This window comes from Pseudophryne corroboree, chromosome 9, assembly GCF_028390025.1.
Source record: "Pseudophryne corroboree isolate aPseCor3 chromosome 9, aPseCor3.hap2, whole genome shotgun sequence".
NCBI classification, from domain to species: Eukaryota; Metazoa; Chordata; class Amphibia; order Anura; family Myobatrachidae; genus Pseudophryne; species Pseudophryne corroboree.
In genome coordinates this window covers 285206013-285229732 of record NC_086452.1, presented here as the reverse complement: position 1 = coordinate 285229732, position 23720 = coordinate 285206013, and the positions used below count along the sequence as shown (strand labels likewise).

The 23720-nt window shown below is 46.9% G+C and overlaps 1 protein-coding gene across 11 annotated transcripts in view; it reads left to right on the top strand.

Annotated features, from left to right (window-relative positions):
* RBFOX2 (RNA binding fox-1 homolog 2) overlaps positions 1 to 23720 on the top strand; it is a 1097056-nt gene that overhangs the window by 720801 nt on the left and 352535 nt on the right. For 9 of the 11 annotated variants that reach the window (XM_063940332.1, XM_063940334.1, XM_063940335.1 and 6 more), the window contains one exon: positions 16816 to 16959. In XM_063940332.1, the coding sequence (XP_063796402.1) occupies positions 16816 to 16959 (144 nt within the window). The remainder of the gene's footprint in view (positions 1 to 16815; positions 16960 to 23720) is intronic. The other 2 variants (XM_063940327.1, XM_063940329.1) reach the window with 1 other exon arrangement.

The following is a 23720-nucleotide window of genomic DNA, read 5'->3' as shown; positions in this document are numbered from 1 at the left end:
ACAAATTTGCTGCTGCGATCAACTCAGAATTAGGCCCTTAGTGTGTAATTTCACTCTCCTGTGTTTTCACTGAACTGTGTTATTTCACTGAACTCCGTGTGTTTCTGCTAAATCAGAATGTCTGGGAAGACAGCTGTGTGTCCCTCATGCAACTAAGTTTTCCCCTTCACCAGGGGGATCTCTCCTGTGTACCCAGTGTTCTCTACCTTCACAGGGTAGTAGTGTTCAGGAACCAGAGTGGCTAGAATCTTCAAAGAAATGATCACGAATATAAATACAGTGTTGGCTACTGCCAGACAGGGAAGGTAGACCCTTAAAACATCTGTGGATGATTTTTTGATCAAGGCTGCTGACCACAGGCAGGCTACTCAGCCCTCCCTACTGGTCTCTCATAAACGCACGCTCCCTCCTGTGCTCCAATCTGACTTTGATAATGACATGCCAGTTTTGGATGAAGGGGAGGTGGATATGGAGGGTGATAATACTCTCTCAGGGTGTGGAGGCTCTAATTTATTATATTAGGGAAGTCCTCAACATACCGGATAAGGAGACTGAAGAAGAATTGTTTTCTCTTACATCCTAGAGGATGCTGGGGACCACATTAGTACCATGGGGTATAGACGAGTCCACTAGGAGCCATTGGCACTTTAAGAGTGTGGGCTGGCTCCTCCCTCTATACCCCTCCTACCAGACCTAGTTTAGAAAATGTGCCCGGAGGAGCTGGTCACAACTAGGGGAGCTCTACAGAGCTTCTTCAGTAAAAGTTTAATTTAGAGTTTTTTATTTTACAGGGAGGCGGCTGGCAACAGCCTCCCTGCTTCGCGGGACTAAGGGGGGGGGGGGGGGTAGTGTCCGCCCTGCAGGATCTGAGACACTATCTCCGCTGACAGGACACTGAGCTCCTGAGGGGATCGAACATTCCCCGCCACAGGGGATCGCTCACCCCGGAAACATGCCACCACCCTCTTACAGAGCCAGAAGATCAGAGGTGGCGAGATATGGCGGCACAAGGGTAGGAGCGCAGCTCTGAGCAGCTGCGCTCCAGGAAGGCTCAGCGACACAGTGTTGGTGCTTTGAGGGGCGTCCTGTGCCAGCGACTTAATACCCTACACTGGTCACAGACTCTAACCGGAGACTGAATCCCCAGGCTAACGTCACAATCCTCTGTACTCAGATGCTCAACAGGGGACGGAATCCCCCGCCTTGTGACGGAGTCCTCATGCCAGTATAAAGAATTTGTGCGGGAGGAAGCACCATCTTCAAGGGGCGGAGCTTCTCCTCAGAGAGGACCCAGCAGCGTTCAGTGCCATTTTCCTGCCTGCAGTTCCTGTACACAGATGCTGACCGAGCTGTCCCTCCAAGCAACTCCAGCTATCCTGTGCGGTACCAGGGGGTTGTAGAAGGGGGGGAAGGCGGTGAATTAGATCTGTGCAACTACTACAGAACACAGTGGGCGCTGATAAGGGGTGTCCTTTATATATAACAGCGCTGTGAGTGGGTTGGCTCTGATCTCTGTCTCTTGCCATTCTCAGGGGGGAAACTCTGTCTAACCTACCCTGTGTGTGTGTGGAGTGTTTGGGGTGTCCAGTCAGCTATGTCCAGGAACTCTGTGTCATATGCAGCTGAGGACATGTCCTCTCAGGATGATCTCATTCCATGTAATCAGGATTGCACTGTTGTAGCGCAGATACCAGCAAGGGAGCCGGAGTGGTTATCCTCTATCAAAACTATGATTTCTCAGATTTCTGCTAGGGTTGCTCAGAATGAATCTGCACCTTAGGTTTTACAGAACTGTGTGTCAGTTTGGTCTGGTTCTGTTACCTCAGGCCCCCCCTCTGTGGGTTCCCACAAACGTGCTCTTGCCCAGATCATGTAAGACGACACGGATACTGACTCAGACACTGCAGACCGTGATGGGGACGTGCTCGGGGTCCGCATCTCTTGCAAAAGGGGTGCAGTTGATGATTGAGGCTATATTAGAGATGTGTTAAATATTACTGACACAACACTTGAACAGGTTGAGGAGGCTTACTTCACTGACGATAAGAAAGCCTTGCTAACCTTCCCTGCATCCAAAGAATTAAATGCTATATTTGAAAAAGCTTGGTAACATCAAGAGAAAAAATTCCAGATCCCGTCGGAGAGTTCTGGTTGCTTTCCCCTTCCCTGAGGAGGATAGAAAGAAATGGGAAAACCCACTCATAGTGGACGCGTCTGTATCCAGACTCACAAAAAAGGTGGTTTTACCTGTCCCAGGATCAACCGCCTTAAAGGAGCCGGCTGATCGCAAATTTGATACTATGCTCAAATATACACGGCTTCAGGGGCGATACTCCGTCCTACTATTGCCTGTGCATGGATTTCCAAAGCTATAGTAAAGTGGTCAGGCACGTTACTTGAGGATTTGGATACGTTAGGTAAGAGTGACATTGAATTGTTTCTCTGTAACATTCAGGATTCTGTAGGTTTTATGGTGGAATCCATGAAAGACCTGGGTTCAATGGCTGCAGGAATTTCTTCCATGTCTGTCTCAGCTCGTCGAGGACTGTGGCTGCGCCAGTGGTCTGCCAACGTGGAATCCAGGATAGGGGTGGAGACGCTACCCTACACAGGTAAGGCTCTTTGGGGAAGCATTGGATGCGTGGATCTCCACGGCTACATTGGGTAAGTCCTCTTTTCTTCCCTCAGCAGCTCCTGCTATGAAGAAACCTTTTTCTTCACCTGCATCACAGTCCTTTTGGGTTTCTAAACCAAGATAGACCAAACTGGCCAACACCTTCTTTAGAGGGGGCCGACCAAAATCCAAGAAACCTGCTGCGGCAGCGCAGCCTGGAGTTGGGGCCGGTTGGAACGAGACTCAGACATTTCAGTCACGTCTGGGTGTCGTCCGCTTGGACCCTGGGTACTAAATATTGTGTCCCAGGGGTACCGGCTGGAATTTCAAGATCTCCCTCCTCATCGGTTCTTCACATGGGGCTTGCCAGCTTTGCTGGCAGACAGGGCTACCTTACAGGGAGCCATCCAGAAGTTGGTTGAGGCACGGGTCATTGTACCAGACCCTCCTCAAATGCAGAACACAGGTTACTATTTGAACCTTTTCGTGGTATCGAAACCGGATGGTTCGGTCTGGCCCATTCTGAACTTAAAATCACTAAACCCCTTTCTGAGGGAGTTCAAGTTCAAAATGGAGTCTCTAAGGGCAGTGATATCAGGTCTGGTTGAGAGTGAATTCCTGGTATCCCTGTATATCAAGGATGCGTACCTCCCACATTCCGATTTAGTTGCCGCATCAAGCTTATCTCCGATTCGCTCTGTTGGACTGTCATTTTCAGTTCCAGGCCCTACCATTCGGCCTCTCCACAGCACCAAGGGTTTTCACCAAGATGATGGCAGGAATGATGGTTCTCCTCCGCAGGCAGGAGGTGAACATAATTCCGTATCTGGACGATCTGCTGATAAAGGCATCGTCCAAAGAGAAGCTGTTTCAGTCAATATCTCTCACGGCCCAGCTTCTCAAGGAACATGGTTGGATCCTGAATAACCCAAAATCACATTTGGAACCAACCAGGAGGTTGTTGTCCTTTCTGGGAATGATCCTCGACACGGAGGTGCAGAGGGTGTTTCCTTCAGAGGAAAAAGCGTTGGTGATGCAAACAATGGCCCGGGATGTCCTGAAGCCAGCCCGGGTGTCGGTTCATCAGTGCATTCGCCTTCTGGGGAAGATGGTAGCCTCTTACGAGGGACTGCAGTATGGGAGGTTTCACGCTCGGTCCTTCCAACTGGATCTCCTGGACATGTGGTCGGGATCCCATCTACATGTGCACCAGATAATACGTCTGTCGCCAAAGGCCAGGATTTCACTCCTATAGTGTCTGCAATTAAGTCACCTTCTGGAGAGCCGCAGGTTCGGGATTCAGGACTGGATCCTTCTAACCACGGATGCAAGTCTCCGGGGGCTGGGGCACAGTCACCCAAGGGGAAACCTTCCAAGGAAGGTGGTCAAGTCTGGAAGCCGGCCTGCCGATAAACATTCTGTAACTAAGAGCCGTATACAATGGTCTTCTCCAAGCGGCCCATCTTCTGAGAAATCGGGCCGTTCAAGTACAGTCTGACAACGTAATGACAGTGGCTTACATAAACCGACAAGGTGGAACGAAGAGCAGAGCTGCAATGTCAGAGGTACCAAGAATCATCCTCTGTGCAGAAAAATACGCGTTGGCGCTGTCTGCAATCTTCATTCCGGGAGTAGACAACTGGGAAGCGGACTTCCTCAGCAGACACGATCTCTATCCAGGGGAGTGGGGTCTCCACCCGGAGGTGTTCAAGTAGGTAACAGATCTCTGGGGCGTACCCCAAATCGACATGATGGCCTCTCGTCTCAACAAGAAGCTTCGGCGGTATTGTTCCAGGTCGAGGGACCCGCAAGCAGTGGCGGTGGACGCCCTAGTGACTCCGTGGGTGTTTCAGTCGGACGTGTTTCCTCCACTTCCACTCATTCCAAGAGTTCTCAAACTCATAAGGAGAACAGGAGTTCAGGCAATCCTCATTGCTCCGGACTGGCCAAGAAGGGCTTGGTACGTGGATCTTCTGGATCTACTGCTAGAAGAGCCGAGGCCTCTTCCTCTTCGGGAGGACCTGCTGCAGCATGGGCCGTTCGCCTATCAAGACTTATCGCGGGTACGTTTGACAGCATGGAGGTTGACCGCCAGATACTAGCTCGGAAGGGCATTCCGAACAAGGTTATTCCTACCCTGATACAGACTAGGAAAGGAGTAACGTCTAAACATTACCATCGTATTTGGAAAAAATGTGTCTTGTTGCGAGTCCAAGAAGTTTCCTACAGTGGAGTTTTAACTGGGACGGTTTCTCCTCTTCCTGCAAGCAGGTGTGGATATGGGCCTGAGGTTAGGATCCATAAAGATCCAGATTTCGGCCCTATCAATTTTCTTCCAGAAACAGCTGGCTGCTTTCCCTGAGGTTCAGACTTTTTTGAAGGGAGTACTGCACATCCAACCTCCCTTTGTACCGCCTACGGCGCCCCGGGATCTTAATGTGGTGTTGCAGTTCCTCCAGTTGGACTGGTTTGAACCTCTACAGGAGGTTGAGGTCAAGTTTCTCACGTGGAAGGCTGTCACTTTGTTGGCCTTACCTTCTGCTAGATGTGTGTCGGTTTTGGGGGCTTTGTCATGTAAAAGCCCATACTTGATCTTCTATGAAGATGGAGCTGAGCTTCAGACTCGTCAGCAGTTTCTTCCGAAGGTTGTGTCGTCATTTAATATCAACCAACCTATTGTGGTGCCAGTTGTGACTGACTCTTCAATTTCATCAAAGTCCTTAGATGATGTTAGGGCTCTAAAAATCTATGTGAGGAGGACTGCTCGTCACAGAATATCGGACTGTATGATCCCAAGATAATTGGGTGTTCTACTTCTAAGCAGGCGATCTCTCACTGGATCAGGTTTACTATCCAGCATGCGTATTCTACGGCTGGATTGCAGTGTCCTACGTCTGTTAAGGCCCACTCTACTCGTAAGGTGGGTTCTTCCTGGGCGGCTGCCCGGGGTGTCTCGGCATTACAACTCTGCTGAGCAGCTACTTGGTCGGGGTCGAACACGTTCGCAAAGTTCTACAAGTTCGATACTATGGCCTCTGAGGACCTTAAGTTTGGTCAATTGGTTCTGCAGGAGCCTCCGCGCGTTCCCTCCCTTCCTGGGAGCTTTGGTACATCCCCATGGTACTAATTTGGACCCCAGCATCCTCTAGGACGTGAGATAAAATAGGATTTTAATGACCTATCGGTAAATCCTTTACTCGTAGTCCGAAGCGGATGCTGGGTGCCCGCCGAGCGCTTCGTTATCCTGCAGTGGTTTTTTAGTTCAGTACTGCTTAGTTCTGGGTAAGCACTGTCTTGTTACTTGGTAAGTAATCCGGTTCAGCCGTTGCTGATGTTTAAAGCTAGTTAGCTTAGGTTGCCTGCTGTGTGAGCTGGTGTGACTCTCGCCACTATCTGTGTAATACTTCTCTCAAAGATGTCTGTCTCCTCGGGCACAGTTTCTAGACTGGGTTTGGTAGGAGGGGCATAGAGGGAGGAGCCAGCCCACACTCTCAAACTCTTAACGTTCCAATGGCTCCGTCTATACCCCATGGTACTAATGTGGACCCCAGCATCCTCTACGGACTACAAGAAAAGGATTTACCGGTAGGTAATTAAAATCTTTTTTTTTTTAAATATAAAACCAAAATCTTCTGCCACCTTCCCTATATCTAAGGAGTTAAACTCGCTCTTTAAAGAGGCGTGGGTCAATCCTGACAAACTTTCAAACACCTAAACGGTTGCTAAATTCTTTTCCTTTCCCACCTGAGGATAGAGAAGTATGGGAAATCTCCTTGTGCATGGATACTTCAGTGTCCAGTCTGTCACGTAAGATTGTGCTACCTGTACCTGGGGCTATATCTCTAAAGGACTTTGCTGACCATAAAATTTAGACTACGCTCAAATCACTTTTTATACGGCAGTGGGCGTAACACAAAGGCCCACTATTGCTTGCGGTTGGATTACAAGGGCCATGGTGAAATGGTCTGATAATGTCATAGAGGGGTTTGACTCTCTATCTCAGGATGAGATCCTGTCTCTAATGCATCCTGTCCAGGATGCTGCAAATTTTATGAGTGAGGCAATCAAAGAAATAGGCGTAATCAATAACCATGCCACCGCAATGGTGGTCTCAGCTCGCAAGGCTCTGTGGCAGCGACAATGGTCAGCGGATGCTGATTCCAAGAAAGGCGTGGAAAATCTTCCTTTTACAGGGGATGCATTGTTTGGAGAAGAGCTGAACAAGTGGATTTATCAAGCAATGACTGGTAAGTCTACTTGTTTGCCGTCTGCTGCGCCTCCTGCTAGACGTCTCTATTCTTGGCCCTCTCTGCAGTCCTTTCGTTTGGCCAGATTTAGAGACAAAGCCAGAGGTGCCTCAAGTGCAGCTAGAGGAAACGGGTAAGTCCTGTAAACCAGCAGCTGCTGGATCTCTGGACCAGGCCTCCGGTTCCTCATCCACTAAGCCTTCTGCATGACTGTTGGACCCAGCTGCAGGGCGACTTTCAGGTAGGTGCTTGTCTTCAACACTTCGCCCATGTGTTGGCGAACTCCTGCCGGGACCCTTGTTTGAGGGACCTGATGTCCCAAGGGTACCGATTGGAATTTCAAGCACTATCTCCTCTCAGATTCTTCAAATCAAGCTTACCAGCTTCACCCGTAGCAAGACTTACCTTGCAAGGCGCCATTCACAAACTACTGCAAACAAAGGTTATTGTTCCAGTACCTCCTCTGTTACACAACAGGGGATTTTATTCAAGTCTATTTGTGGTGTCGAAACTGGATGGTTCCGTACGGCCGATCTTGAACGTCAAATCTCTGAACCCGTACCTACGTTCGTTCAAGATGGAATACCTGAGGGTGGTGGTCTCTGGCCTGGGGGAAGGGGCAATCCTTGTGTCCCTGGATGTCAAAGATGCATATCTACACATCCTGATATGGTCCCCTCATCAGGCTTATCTCAGATTTGCTGTACTGGACCACCACTTCCAGTTTCAGGCCTTACCCTTTTAGTCTCTCCTCAGCTCCAAGGGTATTTACAAAGGTCATGGTGGGGATAATGCAGCAACTCCGCATGATCGGAGTCAACATAGTCCCCTAATTGGACAATCTCCTGGTGAAGGCGGTGTCTAGGGAGAGTCTGCTGAACAGCATAAACTTGGCTACTCACCTTCTTTTTTTTTTTTTTGAATAATGGTATTTTATAAAATTTTAGAGAAACAGAAAACCAAGAATAATAGTACACATTACATAAAATGTCCCCCCTAAAAAACAGAATTGAGTAAACGGCAGAAATTTACATAATACAGTAACACTAGAGCAGAGTGCTCAATTCGCCAATCGTGTACTCCTAATCTTGGCGACATACAAATAAGATTCATAGCCGAAGCAAAACAAGGAGAACATCAAATAGTGCAGATAGGAAAGTAAGATGAAAAAAAGATACAAGACAGTGACACACATGGGGGAACATAAAGACAAAGGCAGAACTCTACAATAATTGTGTTCATAGAAGCGGCATAATCAGGCATTGGTATAAAGGGGTAGATATGAAATGACTGTTACAATCAGGTAGTATCAGAATGTGGGGAGTGTAATTGCGACAAATCTGTGGAGTCATTAATAACCATGGTAAGACCCTGCCGTTCCCGAAATTCCTTCCATTTCAACCATTTTCTTTGCACTGAGGGAGGCGATATAGAGTACACACCTCCTGCTGTTTCAAATAAGAAATGCTTATGGGTATTATTAATAATAGTTTGGATGGTGGGTATTGACTGCGATTTGCACAACTGTCCAATTGCCGCCTTGGTGGATATGAGGACATGACCAGTAACATATCTGTCACATTGCAGTAGGTCATATGTTGAATAGTGAAATAAAGCAAACATGGGATTCAATGGCACCTCCACACCCAGCACTTCCCGCATAAGAGAGAACACTTCGGTCCACAACGGCCTCAGGATCGGGCACTCCCAGAAAATATGTAAAATATTGCCTGCCTGTCCGCAATTTCTCCAACAGAGCTGGGAAATCGAGGGCCAAATGCTATGAAGCCGCTGCGGAGTAAAGTACGCCCTGTGGCACAATTTATAAAACATTTCGGAATGTTGGAGACATTTAGAAATCTTGAAACACATCAAGGAGATGGTGTCCCACTCCTCTCGAAAAACAATAGAAAGGTCTCTTTCCCATTTCAACTGCGAGGGAGTCTTACCTGTTTTAGTCAGAAGGACAATGTACTGATACCATTAAGATATCCCACCTCTATGAGAAGGGGAGGACAGTCTAGAGTAGGCATTCCCAACCACGGTCCTCAAGGCACACTAACAGTGCAGGTTTTAGTGATATCCAGGCACAGGTGACTTAATTATTGGCTCAGTTATTTTGATTTAACCGTTTGTGCTGCAGCCTGGATATCACTAAAACCTGCACTGTTGGTGTGCCTTGAGGACCGTGGTTGGGAATACCTGGTCTAGAGTATAAAGGAGCAGGGAGGCGAATGGGACCTCTGCACCCTCCAGCACAAGAATGAAGCCAGTAGCGTATTTGTAAGTATTTAAAGAAGTAATGTTTTGGTATATCGAAGTGGATTTGCAACCTAGATAAGGGCACTGAACCACCTTCCGAGCAGAGATCCTTCAAATTCACAATCCCAGCATCCGTATAAGCTTCCAGCGCGAGATTAGGTATAATACAGGCAATAGTTCTAACAGATAAATCATCCAACGGCAGCAAAATAGTTGGAGGAGGCAGGCGTCTGGGGGCCTGTAAGTGGGACCTGCCGCAGCCGCCCACCCAGCCGGATCAACACAAAGCTTCAGCCCCCGGATCCAGCATAGAGCGGATGGAGGCCGCAGCCGCCCGGTAGCAGAGGGAACCGCGCACCCCGCCCGTACTGCCCAGTAAGCCGCCCACGTCCGCGGACAGGCTCCTGTGGGTGCTGCGTACACCTCTGAACCTCCGGGTGCGAAGAGGTGAGGAAGCAGGGGGGGGGCCCTTCCACTGCCGGGTGCTTAAAGTCCAGACTTAGCTGCCGGGTCACCTCTCTTCTCGGGGGTAGATGTCCCTGCAACCGAACTCCACCACCAAACGGGTCAGCTCAGCCGGACTTCCGGTCCGGGGGGAGATCGCACTACAGTCCCCGGCTTTACAGTGAGGGGAAGGCCACAACTCGCAGGGACCCTTAAAAGAGTCCCCCGGCTCCGTAACCTCGGCTCCTCGATCCCAGACGCTGTAGGGTGATATCTGAAGGCAGTAAGGATCCCCAAAAGCGCAGATATTCAACTAAAAGTGCAGGGTTAGCAGGAGCTCCTAGAAATCACTTCCTCTCAGCTTGCTGGCTAGGCCACACCCCGCTACTCGCCTTCTTACGGATCATTTATTTATTTATTTATTAACCGTTTCTTATATAGCGCAGCAAATTCCGTTGCGCTTTACAACTGAACACAATTAGAAGACAAAACTGGGTAAAAACAAACAGTCATAGAGGTAGGAGGGCCCTGCTCGCAAGCTTACAATGGGTGGATCCTAAATTTCCAGAAGTCTCACCTGGAACCATCACAGGATTCAGTTCCTGGGTATGATACTGTACACTCTGTCTCAGAAAGTATTCCTCCCCATGGACAAGGCTTTGGTCCACTCTGTGATCAGGCCCCGCAAGGTCTCTGTTCACCTTTGCTTCCGCCTGCTGGGAAACATGGTGGCCTCCTACAAGGCAATCCAAAATGGCAGATTCCATACAAGTCCGTTCCAGCTGTATCTACTGGACAAGTGGTCGGGGTCTCACCTACACATGCACCAGTGTGTAGCTCTGTCACCAAAAGCGCGGATCTCCCTGTTGTGGTGGCTACAGGTCTCTCACCTTGTGGAGGGTCGATGTTTCAGTGCCCAGTCTTGGACTCTGCTGACAACGGATGCCAGCCTCTGGGGCTGGGGGGCGGTGACCCAAGGGGCTCCATTCGAAAGAAGGTGGTCGAGTCAGGAGTCTTCACTCCCGATCAATGTTCTGGAACTCAGGGCAATTTACAATGCTCTTCTACAGGCCTCATATCTTCTCCGGGATCAGGCCATACAAGTGCATTTGGACAATGCCACAGCGGTGGCGTACATAAACAGACAGGGAGGAACAAGAAGCAGGGCTGCGATGCGAGAGGTGTCAAGTTTTCTCCTCTAGGCAGAAGCCAACGCAAAGGCCATCTCAGGCATTCATTCCAGGCGTGGACAACTGGGTAGCAGACTTCCTCAGCAGGCACGACCTCCATCTGGGAGAATGGGGCCTTCACCCCCAGGTGTTTCAATAGCTAGTTCACCGGTGGGGCTGTCCGCAGATAGACCTGATGGCTTCTCGTCTCAACAGTAAGCTCCGTCATTACTGTTCCAGAACGAGGGACCCGCAGGCTGCAGTAGTGGACGCTCCGATGGCACTGTGGACCTACCAATTCGTGTACTTGTTTCCTTCAATACCTCCCATTCCCAGAGTTCTAAAAAGACTCAAGGGAAAACGTTCAATCGATCCGAACTGCCCCGGACTGGCCTCGAAGGGCCTTGTATACAGACCTCCTGACCATGTTTCTGGAGGAGCCCTGGCCTCTGCTGCTCCTCAAGGATCTTCTTCAGCAAGGGCCATTCGTCTATCCAGACTTATTGCGGCTACGTTTGATGGCTTGGAAGTTGAGAGGGAGATTCTAGCCAGAAAAGGACTTCCCTCGAGGGTTAATTCAACCACCGTATTTGGAAAAAAATGTTTCTTGGTGCGAGGGTAGAAAATATTCTGTAGTTGAATTTTAACTTGGCCGTTTTCTGCCCTTCCTGCAGGCAGGTGTGGATATGGGCCTACGTTTCGGCTCCAAAGTTCAGCTTTCTGCTCTCTCCATCTTTTTCCAGAAATAGCACGCAGTGATTCCAGCAGTGCAAATGTCCCTGAAGGACGTCCTTCGCATTCAACCGCCCTTGGTTCCTCCCACGGCTCCGTGGGATCTCAATGTGGTCCTGACCTTTCTTCAATCGGACTGGTTTGAACCCCTTACACAGGGTGGACTTGAAATATCTTACATGGAAGACTGTCATGTTGCTGGATTTAGCCTCTGAGACTCGTGTCTGATTTGGGGGCCTTATCCTGTAAGAGCCTGTATTTGATCTTTCACGAGGATAGGGCGGAGCTCAGAACTTGCCCACAGTTTTTGCCGAAAGTGATATCGGCTTTTCACATTAATCAACAGATTGTGGTTCTGCTACTGTCTGACACCGCGGTTGCTCCACAGTCCTTGGACGTTGTTCGGGCTTTGAGAGTTTACGTCAAGAGGACTGCCCATCACAGAAAATTTTACTCGCTTTTTGTCCTTTATGACGCTACCAAGATTGGTTGTCCTACTTCTAAGCAAGATTGTATATGTTAATACCGCGCTTCTAAATGAAAAAGCTGCTCCAATTAAAAATATATATGTAAAAAGAAATATAGGAGCGCTAGTATTGTGAAGTTATCTGTGTACCTGCAAAGTCAAAAAACAATTATTTATTCACAAAGTACTGTGTAGCAATATGTTTACGGCCGGCGCGAGGGACGTGAGTCGGCGGGACCGAAGAGCGGGAAGACTAACTACAATCATCCTTGACGAAGTGCCCTGTCACGAAAAGTGTTGGATGCTGGGAAAACCGGATTGACGTCACACCGGAAGTCACGGAGCGGACACTTCCGGTAGTGTGGAACACGCCAGAAACGGAGGACGACTGCAAGAACGAGTGACCAGCAGCGCAAGGAGGGAAGGTAGGAAAGGGATAGTTAGATAGGGATTCCACCTCCAGCCAGCAGAACTCGGAAACTCGGATACTAGCAACCTCCGCACCGGCCATCCGGTATCCCAACTAAACTACTCTGAAAAGAGTGTAAACATATTGCTACACAGCACTTTGTGAATAAATAATTGTTTTTTGACTTTGCAGGTACACAGATAACTTCACAATACTAGCGCTCCTATATTTCTTTTTACCTACTTCTAAGCAGTCCATTGCTCGATGGCTCAGGTTGACAATTCAACAGGCCTATTCTTCTGCAGCATTGCCTTTGCAGACTTCTTTTCAGGCCCACTCCACATGGTCGGTGGGTTCTTCCTGGGCAGCTGCCCGGGGCGTCTCGGCCTTACAGTTGTGCCGAGCGGCTACTTGGTCTGGTTCGAACATGTTCGTGAAGTTCGATACCTTGGCGGGTGAAGACCTTCAGTTTGATCAAGCGGTTTTGCAGGTGTATCGGCACACTCCCATCCATTCTGGGAGCATTGGGACTTCCCCATGGAACTAATCCATCCCGGTATCCCCTAGGACGCTAGAGAAAATAGGAATTTAATACCTACCGGTTATTCTTTTTCTCGTAGTCCGTAGGGGATACTGGGCGCCCACCACAGTGCTTCGTGTTCCTGCTTACTTGTTTGTAAGTGTTCTTGGTTGGGTCTGCTGTTGCTGTCCCTGTTCCGGTTAGCGTTGCTATCCTTTTTTGTAGGTAGCGTTGCTATCCTTTTGTTCTGGTTAGTGCTGCTATCCTTTTATTGTTGTGTATATGTTCGTTTCCTCACCGCTATCTTATTGTATTTTCCTGCTCTCAAAGTTTGTCAGTCTCCTCTAGCAAAGTTTTCCTAGACTGAGTCTGTAGGAGGGGCATAGAGGGGAGGAGCCAGCACACACTGATCATTTCTTAAAGTGCCAGGATCCAATGGATCCGATCTATAGCCCATGGTACTAATTAATCCCAGTATCCCCTACGGACTATGAGAAAAGGAATTACTGGTAGGTATTAAACTACTATTTTAACCTACTCCACTCCCTCTCCATCTCTCTCCTGTCCGGTTTTTCTTTTACGCTCTATTGAAATGTGTGTTTTGTTTTTACTTTAAGTCTGTAAATTTCAGTGCAACCAACACTTTTTATTTTTAGTTAGAGCTGCTCCTTAATACTTAGTCGTGTTTTAGTAAATCCATTGGTTAACATTGAACCTGGTAAACTTTCAAAATTAATTTTGAATACCCTATCTTGACCAGATTCTTCAAATGTAGTCATTTGTGATGCAGATGACGACCAGATAGCCAAGTTAAGCTGGCCATACATCAGAAAGATATTGTTCCAACCAGCCAACTAGTTGGCTAGTTGGAACGATAATCTGGCAGTGTGTGGGAGCAAACGATTATCAGCCGTTTGCTCCCACACGCTAAAAAACGGCCAAAAACGGTCTGTCCAACTAGTTGGGAAAATCAAACCTGTTTGATTTTCCCAACTAATCCTTCAGGTGTATGGGGAACTGTCACCCCAATTGAACGATAAGTAGGCGGACACTGGCCAGCAGTGCCCGCCTACTTCTTCTCCTTCACTGCCGGATGGTCTGACAGATCCACGGTAGCGGCAGAACTGTGGAGCTGGAGCTGGGCCGCGATGAGTTCAGGGGCAGCTGCGGCAGTCCATCACTGCTGCCCGGCTGCCCCTAATATCACCATGCACCCTCCCCAGCATTGACACCGGCGCAGCGTGATCTGATCACAATGCACCCCTCCCTCCATAACCTGCGATCATCATGAAAGCCCCTCATGGCAGAACCCCTGTGGCGGCAGCAGTAATGCGGGACCCTCGGCGGCGGTAATACGGGAGTCACCACAAGATCAGTGACAGCGCGGATGCGGGTGACATAGGTGCAGAGAGAGGTCCCCGTACACTGCAGCAGGCTACTGCCGCCTCCTCTCCCTGCTGTACAGCTCAGGTGACGGTGGTGACCATCAGGCTCAAAGAAGCGGCTCCAGCATGGCGGGCCAGGTGTGATGCAGGAGACAGCTGCCACCTGCTCTCTCACCTGGGGCAATGATAGCAGGGTCATGGCTGAGCTCTGCTCAGGTACAAATACTGTACACCCGGTGTCATCCTGCGCATACCACCCAGCTGGCTCAATGTATAGACAGAGACAGGAGAAAAGAGGGGCAAAGTGACGTTGTGGAGGGAAAAAGAGGTGATAGGAAGAGAGGGAGCAGGGACTTGGGAGACTGGAGAAGAGGAGAGAGACTGGATAAGAGCGGAAAAGAGAGAGAGAAACGGGACAAGACGGTGAGATATAGGTGGAATATGAGAGGGAGAGAGAAAGATGGTACGTATGAGACATGACAAGAATGAGAGAGAGACGCTATAAGACATATCAAGAGAGAGGCAGGATAAGGGAGGGGGACAGAGGGACTGGATGAGAGATAGGGAGAGAGAGATACAGGATAAGAGATGACGAGAGACGGGATGAGGGATATGTACACTGGATGATCCTCCGGCTACAAGGGACCCACTGCAAGCTCCAGTCACATGGAGCTCCTCCTCACCACGGTCCATCCTGCTCCAGGCCGCCAAGGAAAAGGACCTCCTCACCACGCTCCATGCCTGGTGTCCTCCTGACAGCAGCAGGATGAACACACTGGCACATGCTATGGTAGCAAGATTGCAGAGGAGAGGGGTGCAGATTTGATGTGAGTTTGACAGGTGACATCCCATCCTTCCCTTCACTAGTCATCAGGGAGTCCCAGCTACAAACCCTGCTCTGGAAGGGGCTCTCCTCCTCTACTGACCGAAAAAGGGGGATATCCAATTATCCGCAGTAATTTACCGCGGGTAATGGATTCACCGGGGGCTATCCAATTTGCTGACGCTTATACCAATGCCAGTATTTATCAGGGATTATTTAAGGCACGCGAAGCATAATCCGTGATAAATGCCCATTTCATCTACGAAAAATACATAGCTTTTCAAGGGACCTAGGGTGGTCATTCTGAGTTGATAGCTCGCTAGCAGTTTTTAGCAGCCGTGCAAACGCTATGCCGCCTCCCACTGGGAGTGTATCTTAGTTAAGCAGAAGTGCAAACGAAAGGATCGCAGAACAGCGGCAAAGGTTTTTTGTGCAGTTTTAGAGTAGCTCAAAACCTACTCAGCGCTTGCGATCACTTCACACTGTTCAGTTCCGGATTTGATGCCACAAACACGCCCTGCGTTCACCCAGCCACGCCTGCGTTTTTCCTGGCACGCCTGCGTTTTTCCTGACACGCCTGCGTTTTTTCGAACACTCCCTGAAAACGGTCAGTTGACACCCAGAAACGCCCACTTCCTGTCAATCACTCTGCGGCAACCAGTGCGAATTATAGAATTATAATTTGATATTGTGAGAAAAAAGAAAAAAAAGTGAGATCTACAATTAAAATCAATTTCTAGATTACATTTAAATTACAGAGACTGACATAATATAAATATTTCATGTATCAGGTTTACGCCTGAAACAGTAGCAATACTTTGCCACCTGGCTTTATCCCATTTGGATACATCATTTGATACACTTTTTCTACACAAGCTGAAACAGTATTTATTACAGTGTTCTTTTATGAATAATCTAAACATATACAGGTCTACATGGGCGCATCTAGAGAGGAGGAGGCCTGTGTGCAGGCTCCGTCTGGGCTCCCTGCTCTCTAACTGGCCTGTCCCGGAGTCTAGAGCGCATGTGCAGATCTCAGAGAAAATTGCACTGCAGAAATTTTCCCAGTGATTTGGGATGTGTGCGCTATATAAATAACTGGTAATAAATGTGTATCTGGCACTATACTGGGGACATTATGTGGACATTGGACCTGATTCAGACCTGATTGCTGCTGTGCGTTTTCGCACAGTGGACGATTATCGATAGACGGCGTATGTACCGCAAAGCGTGCGCGTGTCACCAAACAACAATAGGCATAGCCGAATAGAAATCAGAATTTTTTTTGATCGCTAGGCGTATGCAGTTTGACAGGAAGCCAGCATTTGGGGGTGGTAACTGTCAGTTTTTTGGGAGTGTCCGGAAAAATGCAGGCGTTCCCAAGCGTTTTCTGGGAGGGAACATCACAAGTTGGACAAAAGTTGGCAGGTTGGTTGGTCTGATGAAAAGTTGGTTAGATGTGTGGAGCACTGGTAAAAAGTTGGTGAGATGTGTGGGGCACTGTTTTAGTTGAACAGACAAGTTGAATGGTTGGAAGTTTGGAGTGTTGGAGAAAAGTTGGTCTGATGTATGGCTAGCATTATTTGCATTTGTGAAAATCAAAATATCTGCTTAACTAGCTGACACATCTGATTAAATGCATACTGTATCAAGTCATTCAGCATCTGCCTTGAACCTTCAGATCTTAGGGAACCTTCCTTTTTTTTTTTTCTCAGTGTGTTTGTCTTTGTATCTTTCAAACCAGCAGACAGATGGAGCACAGACAGAAGGACAACAGACACAAACACAGAGCAACGACAGCACTGAATCCAAACCAACTCCCAAAAGACTTCATGTCTCCAATATACCCTTTCGTTTTCGAGATCCTGATCTGCGCCAAATGTTTGGGGTGAGTCTAAATAGTTTTCTAACCGTCCATCAGAGAAAAAATGAATGACCATAACCTTAAAAATAAAATGGGTGTGTATTAAGATAGCAATAGAGAGAGGCTTATTTTAATAGTTACTGAAAAACCCTCAAGTTTGATGGGGAATAAGACCTTTTCTAGTCCAATAAAAAAGGATAACTGTGTAGCATTAAGGAGCAGTAAATTACCAGTGGATTCCTACCGCTATGGTGCCTAGTGAAGTACAGTACAGCTTGGGTGCACAGTCCAGACTTTTTGCTTATTTCTGCTTGCCACTCCAGAAGGTAGCAAGCAGAAATTTTGGAGGCCACAGCATTTGTGCATGATCAAAGCAGCAATTCAATTGGTCAGTTGGTCGTCCATTGGTTAAATCCACAAAAGAATCCAATTTAATTCCTTCCAAAGTGATTGTTTTGTTAAGACAATGGGGTTTGTTTGAAAAAATAAATATAATAATAATTCTCATTTGGATACAGTAATTGAAAATTGTGTGTGCACCCAGCTTTATATTGTGACAGCATGTATTTCAAAAGCCTTTAATAAGTTGTTGTCTCGACCCCCTGTCGCATTCTGCTTATTGAAATTCCCTCTAGGGGCAAGTTGTAGTATAATACAGCAATCAGATCTATCTTAAATTGAGATTAATTCAATTTTCTATAATATATTTTGGAGTATATGAATAAGGCCATGAGTCTTCACTCATTTTGTCTGTGGAATTGGGCCTAGACTCTGCCTAACCACACCACAAAGCATAATAAAAGAATGTTCTTCATTCTAGCTCTATTCATAGGGTTAAATTGTGTGAAATGCAAATCTATAAATAGTGTGGAATGGAATTCTGTGGAATGTGATGGCATGATCGGAATTTGAAGATTATATCACCGGAACATCACATTGGTATAGACCACCTCCAGTTGCTCATCCCTATTTTTAACTATCTTATCCAAATCAGAATATCCGTATTATGTTTTTTTTTTCTTTTGTATTTTCAGTTTTTTTCTTGGTTTTTTTTTATTTTTTTTATTTCTTTTAAGTAAATTTGCCCCTAACTTCAGTGTTAGTACTTTTTTAAAGGAAACTGGGATGTGGTTTTTATGGCCTCTGTGTGCTGGCACCACAATTTCAACAAGGTTCAAATGCTCTTGAAAGCAGTAGAACATGAAAGCAGCATGTTCAACGTTTATACTGTAGACACCGTTAAAATGCTAGCATTTTAACCTTGTCGACATAGGGCTGCCAACAATAAACTTGTCGCCTTTCACTGTCTATATAATGAATGCATCTATACCCGGGTAACCGGAATAAGTGTGTGGTGGGGGAATACAAATATGGGGGTAAGTTCTCTCTTATTTGCTGCATGTGATAAATTGTCCTGATGACTGGGCCCTGAAAACGTTAGACACTTAAAAAATACATGTGGTTTTTGCAGTGAAGGAAACTTTGAGTGCCATATTTTCTGTGTGTGTGTGTGTGTGTATATGTATGTATGTATGTGTATATGTATGTATGTGTATATGTGTATATATATATATATATGTGTATGTATGTATGTATATATATATATATATATATATATATATATATATATATATATATATATATATATATATATAATATGTATATGTGTGTAGTGTTCATTCTAGGATTTTTTTTTTAGGGCAGGGTGCTGATCATTTTGAAGGGCACATTTTTGAGGTGACGCTTTGCGCACAAAGGCATAGTGCAAATGTTTATAGTTTTAAACCTATATTTCCTCTTTAATGTATCATATTTACCCCTACATACATATAGGAGACCCATGTAACACCCAACATCTGTACTGAGAAAAATATTATATTTGTCCAGTCTTCTTGAAAGAACGGCTACAGTATATACATAATAAGTAGATAATAATAAATGTCTAATCCACTGCTGAAGAAGTTATAATCCTTATGTGTTATAAAACAGAAAAGTTAAGCAGAGGGTTACAATATACAGTGTAGGTACAAAATAAGTCTGTTCTTCTACTAAGGAAATAGTGTAAGCAGTACATGCTCACTGCTTACCCTGTTCTTTCCCTCTATATCATAGTGCTGTGTTATGCCGGCAGCCACTGCAGTGATGCCATTTCATTAAGTATAGAAATTGTTTCCAATTTCAGAGGTAGGCAAGGAGTAGACAACTACATTGTAACATGCACTCTGACTGTTGCATTCTGTATACAAGGGGGCGATTTATGATCCTGGAGGGTGCACTGGAAAAGGGCAGGGTGCTTTTTCACATTTCAAAAATGGGCAGGGTGCAGCACCCTGCTGAAACAGCCTAGAAGGAACACTATGTGTGTGTGTGTGTGTGTGTGTGTGTGTGTGTGTGTGTGTGTATGTATCAAAAAAATAAAGGGAACACTTAAACCACAATGTAACTCCAAGTCAATCACTGTGAAATCAAACAGTCCACTTAGGAAGCAACACTGATTGTCAATCAATTTCACATGCTGTTGTGCAAATGGAATAGACAACAGGTGGAAATTATAGGCAATTAGGCAAGACAACCCCAATAAAGGAGTTGTTCTGCAGGTGGTGACCACAGACCACTTCTCAGCTCCTATGCTTTCTGGCTGATGTTTTGGTCACTTTTGAAAGCTGGCGATGCTTTCACTCTAGTGGTAGCATGAGACGAAGCCTACAACCCACACAAGTGGCTCAGGTAGTGCAGCTCATCCAGGATGGCACATCAATGCGAGCTGTGGCAAGAAGGTTTGCTGTGTCTGTCAGCGTAGTGTCCAGAGCATGGAGGCGCTACCAGGAGACAGGCCAGTACATCAGGAGACGTGGAGGAGGCCGTAGGAGGGCAACAACCCAGCAGCAGGACCGCTACCTCCGCCTTTGTGCAAGGAGGAACAGGAGGAGCACTGCCATTGCTTGTGTCTACTCAAACGATCAGAAACAGACTCCATGAGGGTGGTATGAGGGCCCGACGTCCACAGGTGGGGGTTGTGCTTACAGCCCAACACCATGCAGGATGTTTGGCATTTGCCAGAGAGCACCAAGATTGGCAAATTCGCCACTGGCGCCCTGTGCTCTTCACAGATGAAAGCAGGTTCTCACTGAGCACATGTGACAGACGTGACAGTCTGGAGACACCAAGGAGAATGTTCTGCTGCCTGCAACATCCTCCAGCATGACCGGTTTGGCAGTGGGTCAGTAATGGTGTGGGGTGGCATTTCTTTGGGGGGCCACACAGCCCTCCATGTTTTCGCCAGAGGTAGCCTGACTGCCATTAGGTACCGAGATGAGATCCTCAGACCCCTTGTGAGACCATATGCTGGTGCGGTTGGCCCTGGGTTCCTCCTAATGCAAGACAATGCTAGACCTCATGTGGCTGGTGTGTGTCAGCAGTTCCTGCAAGACGAAGGCATTGATGCTATGGACTGGCCCGCCCGTTCCCCAGACCTGAATCCAATTGAGCACATCTGGGACATCATGTCTCGCTCCATCCACTAATGCCACGTTGCACCACAGACTGTCCAGGAGTTGGCGGATGCTTTAGTCCAGGTCTGGGAGGAGATCCCTCAGGAGACCATCTGCTACCTCATCAGGAGCATGCTCAGGCATTGTAGGGAGGTCATACAGGCACGTGGAGGCCACACACACTACTGAGCCTCATTTTGACTTGTTTTAAGGACATTACATCAAAGTTGGATCAGCCTGTAGAGAGTGACTCCAAATCCAGACCTTCATGGGTTAATAAATTTGATTTCCATTGATAATTTTTGTGTGATTTTGTTGTCAGCACATTCAACTATGTAAAGAACAAAGTATTTAATAAGAATATTTCATTCACTCAGATCTAGGATGTGTTATTTTAGTGTTCCCTTTATTTTTTTGAGCAGTTTATATTGAAATTGACGCCCCCAAGTGAAACCTTATGTCAATATTAAAACAGATAACTCGTGAGATATGCATTATAAGAGAGGTAACGAGTTCCCATTTAAAAAAAAATATTTTTTAATAAAATACATAGAAAGTGACAACAGCATCATGCATATATGTAAGATTTTATCGTACAGTTGCCCCCTATCATATACACTGGGGATCTAAACCTGCATGTGGATACATGAGATTTATTTTCTGAATTCTTTCTTCCAACACTGTAGATTGGAGATCACATCCAAAGAGGACACCCAATGCGTTTCGTCTCGTATAGAGATTTCATCAGGGGTACAGCTTAAATATGACGTTTTAAATGGAAAATACCGAAGAAAACTGGTCTGGGACTTTTACATCAATTGAGCCAATACCATGTTAGTTTATAACCGAATGAATATACCTACTGGCATCCACTGAATATAACGTGATACCAAGGGGCCTGCAATCTCATAGAGTGTTTCCAGAGAAATTTCAAAGATAATTCTGACCATCTGGAGTTGTGTGTCCTGGTATCACCTCACACAAATCCAGTCTAACAGATGGTCAGAATTATCTCTGAAATTCATCCGGTTATATAATAGCATGGTATCGGCTCAATCGATGTAAAGGTCCCAGGCCAGTTTTCTTTGGTATTTTCCATTTAAAACTTCAGATTTAAGATGTACCCCTGATGAACTCTCTACACGAGACGAAACACGTTGGGTTTCCTCTTTTGATGTGATCTCCAATCTACAGTATTGTAAGAGAGTTCTGAAAAGAAATCTCATGTATCCACGTGCAGGTTCAGATCTCCAGTGTATATGTTAGGGGTCAACTGTACGATAAAATCTTACATATATGCATGATACTGTTATCACTTTCAATGTATTTTATTACAAAAGTTTTTTACAATTGGGACTCCGTGTTTAACTTGTGAGATATATACTTTGTAAGACAGGTATCTCGGTTTTAATAATGACATAAGGTTTAATTTGGGGGTGCCAATTGCACTACTGCTATACATATTTTCCACTTCAGTTCTTTCTAACAGGGAACTCTGTGAAATAGGGCAGCCCAATAATTTAATACAACTTTCCTTCTTTTTAATTAGAATTAGCACAATTTGGGAGTTTTGTAGGGGTGTGTGTGTGTGTGTGTGTATATATGTATGTATGTACATGTGTATGACCATGTACTAGCAGTTTCTCTGACGTCCTAAGTGGATGCTGGGACTCCGTAAGGACCATGGGGAATAGCGGCTCCGCAGGAGACTGGGCACAACTAAAGAAAGCTTTAGGACTACCTGGTGTGCACTGGCTCCTCCCTCTATGACCCTCCTCCAGACCTCAGTTAGAATTTTGTGCCCGGCTGAGCTGGATGCACACTAGGGGCTCTCCTGAGCTCCTAGAAAAAGAAAGTTTATTTTAGGTTTTTTATTTTCAGTGAGATCTGCTGGCAACAGACTCACTGCTACGAGGGACTAAGGGGAGAGAAGCGAACCTACCTGCTTGCAGCTAGCTTGGGCTTCTAAGGCTACTGGACACCATTAGCTCCAGAGGGATCGAACACAGGGCCCGTCCTCGATCGTCCGTTCCCGGAGCCGCGCCGCCGTCCCCCTTACAGAGCCAGAAGCAAGAAGAGTCCTGGAAATCGGCGGCAGAAGACTTCGGTCTTCAAACAAGGTAGCGCACAGCACTGCAGCTGTGCGCCATTGCTTCCCATGCACACCTCACACTTTGGTCACTGATGGGTGCTGGGGGGGGGTGGGGCGCCCTGGGCTGCAATATTAAGTACCTTGGCTGGCAAAAAAACGCATAATATAGTCATAGAGACTATATATGTGTAAAATACCCCTGCCAGATATACATAGAAAAAAGCGGGAGAAGTCCGCCGGAAAAGGGGCGGGGCTATCTCCCTCAGCACACTGGCGCCATTTTCCCTCAGCTCCGCTGGAAGGATCGCTCTCAGGCTCTCCCCTGCAGTTTCCAGACTACATAGGGTAAAAAAGAGAGGGGGGGCACTAAATTTAGGCGCAATATTGTGTATACAAGCAGCTATTGGGAAAAATCACTCAGTTATAGTGTTAATCCCTGTGTTATATAGCGCTGTTGGTGTGTGCTGGCATACTCTCTCTCTGTCTCCCCAAAGGGCTTTGTGGGGTCCTGTCCTCAGTCAGAGCATTCCCTGTGTGTGCGGTGTGTCGGTACGGCTGTGTCGACATGTTTGATGAGGAGGCTTATGTGGAGGCGGAGCAAGTGCCGATAAATGTGATGTCACCCCCTGCGGGGCCGACACCTGAGTGGATGGACTTGTGGAAGGAATTACGTGAAAGTGTCAACTCCTTACATAAAAGGTTTGACGACATATCAGATGTGGGACAGCCGGCTTGTCAGCTTGTGCCTGCCCAGCTGTCTCAAAAGCCATCAGGGGCTCTAAAACGCCCGCAACCTCAGATGGCAGACACAGATGTCGACACGGATACTGAATCCAGTGTCGACGACGATGAGACAAATGTACATTCCAATAGGGTCACACGTTACATGATTGAGGCAATGAAAAATGTGTTGCACATTTCTGATATTACCCCAGGAACCACAAAAAAGGGTATTATGTTTGGGGAGAAAAAACTATTAGTGGTTTTTCCCCCATCTGAGGAATTAAATGAGGTGTGTGAAGAAGCGTGGGCTTCCCCCGATAAGAAACTGGTAATTTCTAAAAGGTTACTAATGGCGTACCCTTTACCGCCAGAGGATAGGTCACGTTGGGAAACATCCCCTAGGGTGGATAAAGCGCTCACACGTCTGTCAAAAAAGGTGGCACTACCGTCTCCGGACACGGCCGCCCTAAAGGAGCCTG